Source organism: Patella vulgata, chromosome 1 (genome assembly GCF_932274485.2).
Source record: "Patella vulgata chromosome 1, xgPatVulg1.2, whole genome shotgun sequence".
NCBI lineage: Eukaryota > Metazoa > Mollusca > Gastropoda > Patellidae > Patella > Patella vulgata.
This window is the reverse complement of record NC_065879.2, coordinates 83,570,278-83,578,116: the sequence shown is the minus strand read 5'-3', so window position 1 is coordinate 83,578,116 and position 7,839 is coordinate 83,570,278. Positions and strand designations below refer to the sequence as shown.

General features: G+C 43.6%; 1 protein-coding gene across 1 annotated transcript; it reads left to right on the top strand.

The window, feature by feature from the left end:
* Positions 1–389: 389 nt before the first annotated feature.
* On the top strand, positions 390–7,517 carry LOC126808532 (mucin-2). Its single transcript, XM_050533356.2, has 3 exons — positions 390–402; positions 1,753–2,970; positions 3,488–7,517. The coding sequence occupies exons 1-3, from the start codon at positions 390–392 to the stop codon at positions 5,254–5,256; spliced, it is 3,000 nt and encodes a 999-aa protein (XP_050389313.2). The 3' UTR covers positions 5,257–7,517.
* Positions 7,518–7,839: the final 322 nt, after the last annotated feature.

Below are 7,839 nucleotides of genomic sequence, written 5' to 3'. Positions count from 1 at the left end.
GGACACCAAACCCAACTCTAACAGCACCAGTATCACCCCAACCAGTGTCAGGACAAAGGCAGCCTTCAAATCCGTTTTTTATTGGTCGGCCTACATCAGTATCAGGAACACCACAATCAGCAGGGGGGGCCCCAAACCCGTCTACTAATGGCTTGCCTGCATCAGCGCCAGGGACTCAACAACTTGCGGCATCGAACCCATATCGTACTGGCTGGCCTACATCAGGAACTCCGCAACCAGCGGCGAATCCATCTAATCCGTCTCTTAATGGCTGGCGCACATCCGTGCCAGGAAGATCGCAACCAGTGGCGCAGCCAAAAAACCTGTCTCTTACTGGCTTGCCTACATCAGTGTCGGGAACACCCCAACCAGCGACTGGGTCGTCAAACATGTCTCCTAATGGTTGGCCTACATCAGTTCCGGGAACACCACGATCAGCCCAAAGATGGTCTCCTACAGGGTTGGTTCCAGAAACTGCGAACCCAACACAACAAATGTCAGGAACAGGGCGACCTTCAAATGCATTTCTTTTTGGCCGGCCTACATCGGTATCAGGAACACCACAGCTAGCTACGAGCCCCGCAAACTCGTCTACTAATGGCTGGCCTGCATCAGTGTCAGGGACTCAACAAGTAGCGGCAAAGTCGTCGAGCCCATTTCGTACTGGCTGGCCTACATCAGGAACTCCGCAGCCTGCGGCGAATCCATCGACGAACCCGTCTCTTAATGGCTGGCTCAAGTCCGTGCCAGGAATGCCGCAACCAGTGGCGAAGTCATCAAACCCACCACAACCAGCGGCTGGGTCAAAGACCTTGTCTCCTAATAGCTGGCCTACATCAGGAACTCCGCAGCCTGCGGCGAATCCATCGACGAACCCGTCTCTTAATGGCTGGCTCAAGTCCGTGCCAGGAATGCCGCAACCAGTGGCGAAGCCATCAAACCCACCACAACCAGCGGCTGGGTCAAACAACTTGTCTCCTAATGGCTGGCCTACATCAATGCCAGGATCACAACAACCAGCCGCAGGCTTGGTTCCAAAAACAGCGAACCCAACTCTAACAGCACCAGTATCACTACAATCAGTGTTAGGATCACCACAAGCAGCTGCGAGGCCCACAAACCCTAATGGATGGCCTACATCTTTATCAGGAACTCCACAAGCGGCGCAGTCATCGAACCCGATATTACCTAGCTGGCCTACATCAGTGTCAGGATCACAACAACCAGCATCAGTGTCGGGAACACCCCAACTAGCGGCTGGGTCAAACAACTTGACTCCTAATGGCTGGCCTACATCAGTGTCAGGATCACAACAACCAGCATCAGTGTCGGGAACACCCCAACTAGCGGCTGGGTCAAACAACTTGACTCCTAATGGCTGGCCTACATCAGTGTCAGGATCACAACAACCAGCATCAGTGTCGGGAACACCCCAACTAGCGGCTGGGTCAAACAACTTGACTCCTAATGGCTGGCCTACATCAGTGCCAGGATCACAACAACCAGCACCGGGATCACTACAACCAGCTGCGAGGCTCCCAAACCCAAGTGGATGGCCTACATCTGTATTAGGAACTCCACAACAAGCAGCGCAGCCATCGAACCCGATTTTAACTGGCTGGCCTACATCAGTGTCGGGTACACCCCAACCAGCGGCTGGGTCAAACAACTTGTCTCCTAATGGCTGGCCTACATCAGTGACAGGAACACAACAACCAGCAGCAAGATGGTCTTCTACGGGCTTTGTTCCAGAAACAGTGAATCCAACACAACAAAGGGTACCAGCAGTACCAAAACCTATTACTAAAACAAATTCTGTTCCTCCCGTAGGTAATTCAATTCGAAGCCTTTGGGCTGCTCGTTTGGCGTCCAGAAAACCACAAAAGACGCCAGTAACATCAATTCCGTCATTAAAAGATGGACTACAAAAACAAGCACCTTTGGTTTTCACAACTAGAATGCCACAATATGCAACAAGCGCACCACAAATACAACAAGAATCAAAACCACTTTCTGCAAGTTGGGACATAAAAGCCACTCTGTCACAAATGGCACAAAGAGTATCAAAAGAGCAACAACAGCTAAGACTATCAAACTCAATAAGTAGTAGTAGTGTGCCTACTTCTACAAAACAACAACCTGTATTGCAGCAACAAGTAACAGAACCATCGCAAACGACACCACAGCAAGTATCAACTGTACCCAGTTTAATTCAATCAGCGATCGATATGGTACAGAAAGTACAAGGGGCAGGCGGTGCCCAATCTTCTAATGCTATCTCTACTGGTCAAGTACAATCTTCTACTTCTTCCAAAGTTGACACCGGAACTCTGAAGCAATTGTCATCCGTTATTTCTGATTTAACGCGTTACCTGGAAAGTACATTAGGAATGCTTAATAATACCGCAAATGAAACACCCAAGGAGAGCCTGCAGACCACCCCTGGTAGTTCATTGCCCAACATAAACACGCCAACATCCATGCCATCATCGCCATCTAGCCAGCCAATAATAACAGAAACGTTAAATCAGCCTATTGTAACAAATAGTATTCCGTCAAATGGAGTGAATGCAGATATACCAGCTCCATTTACAGAAATGCCGAATATGTTTAACCCACTTACAGAGACACCGGGCGCGTCAAACACACAGCCTGCGCCTATTTCTATGTCAGATGTACTACGTTCGAGATTTATGAACCGAGGTTTACCCACTCAATCACAAACGGCACCAATTAACAATTCTCCATCGAACATAATAATTGAAAGAATAGCTGAGTCCGTGCCGACAGCTCCGCCAACAGAAGTCATCAATGCAAACCAATTACCAAGTGATCCAAACGCCCTGGCCAACATGAACTTGTTACCAGCAGCGACAAGTGGTTCTGAACCTACACCAACCAACCAAAATGCACTAGGTGATGCATTATCTATTTTTAGTACATCTGGCAATTCTCCATTCACGATATCAGGTAATGACAAAGTAGAGATTACTGACCAGTTCACGGTCCAATAACTAAGCCTGTTATGTATTTTCGATGCAGCACGCCCAATAACACATCGTCTTTTTTTTTAAAAAAAGAGAGAGAGAAATGAGGTTTAACGACCACTCGACACAACCCAGGTACTAACTTTGGGACTAACTTATGGTACATTTTTATTTCAACAAATTGCTTGCGCGTAGGGGTCTTTAGTAGTGGGGGAAGACGGGAGGGCCCGGATAAAACCCACGAGGTTGGACAAGCGACCCTACCAATTGTCGCGTATAGTCGGGCAAATGAAACCACGCCAGTTGACTCAATGACAGACCTTATGATGCAACGCGCGCACGCTAACCATTCGGCCATCCAACCCCCCATTTGGGCACAAGCAATAAAAAAAATAAGTCGATTGGTTTATATCTAGGTCGGTGGTTAAGATCCGATTAACATTATTTACGTTTGAATTTAAAATTCGTGAATAAGCTAATACGTCATAATCTTTTTTCAGAATCAAGGCACAGTTCCATATCCACAGCAACCGAAAGTCCATTCACTGCCGTTGCGCAAGATAATCAAGCTCCTCCAGAGCCTTTGGTAACAAATGCAGCTCCATCCACAGCAGTAAATGCAGTTACAGCATTTGCAGAAACGCCGTTAAATCAAGCAACAGCCGAGGCAACAAGTCAGACAGTGCTACCAGTAGAGCAGGCGGGGACACAAACGGGTAACACAGGGTCGTTAACGGATCGATTTGCCTCCGCTGGTGCGTCAACAAATCAAGAGGCAATAAATCCAGCTACAACAGTGGACCAAGCATCATTAGTAGAAACGCCGCTAAACCCAACAGGAACACGTCTGACACCATCAGAAATGCCCATAGAGCAGGTTGGAACACAAGCTGGTACGCAAATGAATCAAGTGGCAGTAAATCCAGCTACAACAGTGGACCAAGCATCGTTAGTAGAAACGCCGCTAAACCCAACAGCAACAAGTCTGACACCATCAGAAATGCCAATAGAGCAGGTTGGAACACAAGCTGGTACTCAAATGAATCAAGCCGCAGCAAATCCAGCTACAACAGTGGACCAAACATCATTAGCAGAAACGCCGCTAAACCCAGCACCAACAGCTGGAACAGTTACAGCAGTAGACCCAACAACATTAGCAGAAACGCCGTTAAACCCAGCAGCAACAAATCCGACACCAACAGAAATGCCAATGAAGCCATCTGGAACAGTTACAGCAGTAGACCCAACAACATTAGCAGAAACGCCGCTAAACCCAGCACCAACAGAAGTGCCAATGGAGCCGACTGGAACAGTTACAGCAGTAGACCCAACAACATTAGCAGAAACGCCGTTAAACCCAGCAGCAACAAATCCGACACCAACAGAAATGCCAATGAAGCCAGCTGGAACAGTTACAGCAGTAGACCCAACAACATTAGCAGAAACGCCGCTAAACTCAGCAGCTACAAATCCGACACCAACAGAAATGCCTATGGAGCCCGCTGGAACAGTTACAGCAGTAGACCAAACAACATTAGTAGAAACGCCGCTAAACCCAGCACCAACAAGTCCGACACTATCAGAAATGCCAATAGAGCCGATTGGAACTCAAGCTGACCCTTCAGCACAACAAGTCGCTGTAGACCCCACCACACCAGGACAAGTTATGAACCCCGAGCAGTCACTGAACACGATAACTGAGTCTGTGGGAAACCCGTCTTGGCAAACCAACAATGCTGTTAATATTAATCAAATTAACCCTGATCCCAATCCCAATACTAGCTTGGGGCCCCTTCAAAACGAGCAGATGGTAGTTGGAAATAATCCTTTTGAAACTTCGAATAAAATAGTGTTAAGCCCAGCCGCAGCTACTATTCCCGGATCGCCAATCGCGCAGACAGCAGGTGCTGGTTTCGCCGACCAAGCACCAGAAACACCAATATCAGAAACAGCAAACTCAAGTCAACAGGGAACAATGCCCAATTTTAACCTTGCTCAATGGAACGCTCTACGAAGTTTTATGGCAGCATTTCCCCAAGTCTCACAGGCGGGACTGCTCCGGGGACTTGGGGCGCTTCCGCAAACAAGTATTACCCAACCACAACCTGTAGTAGCACCACCGCCATCCACCATGCCACCACAGAGTACTTCTGTGGTTGAACCACAGCCAGAGGCCGCCCAGTCACAAACTGTTTATCAGCCACAAGGCACAGTTCAACCTCCCACTGAAGGGCAAGCACAGCAGGTTGTAACAGTACAAGTTGCTTAGCAACCACACAATATCTAGACAGTAAGCTACAGACAGTCCGTCGTAAACGTATGTTAACCGTAAATGGGTATTCAAACCTAATATTCTATAGGGCTGATTGTGAATTAACCTATCCCTGGCATCCATCTGTATGACGTATAAACACAACGTCAACCAATCAGATTATTTCGTCGTTGTTACGTGATCATCAAAGCGACGACCCTTTTTCTCCGACAATCTAAAAATTCAATAAGTTTTCAATTTTTTAAATTTATGTGTTTTCTAATCTAAAACATTTTCTGTAAAAACTAAGGCCTGAAAAAGGTTTCACGGAGATGTTAAAATGTCACACTGATCAGAAGTGAATATTCGCTAGGCCGCTACAATCGCTTAGGAGGGATGGCATTGGCGTGGCTTAATGAGCTCACGATATCAACATTTTTCCATCCACAAATTAAATCCTAAAACATTTTTTTGAAGTATTAGAAAAATAAATAAAGGTGTTAGAAGTATATCAAGATAAAAAAAATATTTCTTGTTTTGTGTAAAAGGCACCGACCTGCCCGGACCAGTTAACGCAACAACGCCTTATGTAAACAATGCACGCGCCGTAGAGCCAAAAATGGACGCCCCGTGATGTGACGTCACCTGGTCAATTAGTTATCTATTACAGGGATATAACAAGGCTTTTACAATAACTCAATGGAAGCGGGCGACAAATAAAGTTATTTCACACACCCGCACACACCTCTATGGAACAGATTGGTAAAATGTAGGTTGTCTGAGAAAAACGCATAGCCTAGTCACGTATTGTCATGGTGACGTGGCTATCTGCAATGGGGATAGGTTTATTTTACTATCTAAAGCGTTTGAACGTTTCGAACTGAAGTGGATTAGATGTGATACTTCTCGCGTGGTCTCTGTCTTTGGATTAAAGTAACAGAATTTCCATTATTTCTTGTAAGGAAGGTTTATTACGGGGTGTTTTTGTACGTGGTGGTGGTAATTTGTTTCAAACTGGGTAATTTCGAAAAGAACTATGCCATCATCTACTGTTTACGTTTCAATGTACATACTGTTCAGTGTAAGGGTATATGACCTCCCCACCGTTGTTTTTTTTGGTTGTTTTTTTCGATTTGAGAAGCATTATGTAAGATTTAAATAAAGAGTTGGCTGCTCTTGCTATATAATAGTTCAGGCATAGATAATGAAAAATGAATACATGTATATTGAAAATTTCAGTCAAATCTTTTCTTTTTTTCATTTTCTTTTTTTTTGAGCCAAGTTATGAGTACAATGTATTTGAAGTTTTGACAAGATAATCTCTGTTGTCGTGTAACATTTCATTCTAATTGTTCCTTTGCGAGCGAGGATATTAGCTTTTGTAGGTTTGACAAGGTGTGTGCATTTCTTGCAACCACCACTGGTTTTTCGAAGCTTTGCCTCGCGTCACCATTTTTTAGATTAAACCAAAATATGGCTGAACCTTTCGAATCTACTTAATATCTGAGATATCCGATGACATCGTGAGTTGATTATGGTCTTGTCGTGTTAATAAAAGTCTAATTAAAACATGTAGTTTACATAACATTTCAGGCCTTAAGGACCTGCAACAGGCAGAGTTAGCCCTTGCATAATGTATGTTTAATAATTTAGATAACATTTCGAGCCTAAAGAAGGACCTGCAACAGGCAGATTTTTCTCTTGTTTAATGGTAAGTGCGGGAGGGCGGCACCCCACATAAACAATTACACAAGACAAACCCTGGACAAAAAACACATTATATAAATTTTCAAACAAACAACAAACGTATATTTTTGTATCAAATCAAGTGAACGTTATTTGGTACTTAATCACTGTATGTTCTAGGGCCTGTTTCACGAAATTTTAACTAAGATAAAATCCAAGTTTTAGTAATTTTATTGGATAATATTAGACTGATTGTAGTGCTTAGCCAATCAAAATTGAAGTATCTACTAAAACTTGGATTTTATCTTTAGCTAAAATTTCCTGAAACAGGACCTGTTTGTTTTTATGGTAAAATATTTTATGAGTAACATTTATGGGTATATTAAATATTTTGTCTCTACAGGAATTTGATATTAAATCACTGAATTTATTTTATGTATTTATTATAATATAAAACATTATTAATAGGTTGTCTCTGGGAAAAAAAGCGGAAAAAATGATTATGGCATTTATGTGATGTCCTAGTTAAATCGTGTCAGCGTATATTTAACAGGTTTTTTTTCCCTAGTATTGTCGACAGAACAAATACTTACATTAATGGAGATAGGTTAAAAAAAAATGACAACTATATCTAAGCTAAATGGACATTAATGGAGATTAGAGAAAGAGTTGACTGTTCTCGCAGTAGTAGTTAAAAAAAATAGATAACCTAAATAGAAAATATTGAAAATTCAGTCAAATTGAACCACCCTGAACCGAGAATTCAGCGATTGAATTTTAGGCCTAGTCTCGGTCATCATTTCTAAAGTCGGTACGATAAAAAAAAAAACATAGTCTCGATTATCCATTTCATGATTTAATCATGAATGAAAGTTGAGCAGCAAATCGGATCCTAATTCAGTAAATATCGCAAGC

What these genes read in the sequence shown, in the direction of transcription:
- LOC126808532 (XM_050533356.2), top strand. An exon ending in TTCTCCATTCACGATATCAG is followed by an intron (nt 2,971 to 3,487) that starts GTAATGACAAAG and finishes ATCTTTTTTCAG; the next exon opens with AATCAAGGCACAGTTCCATA.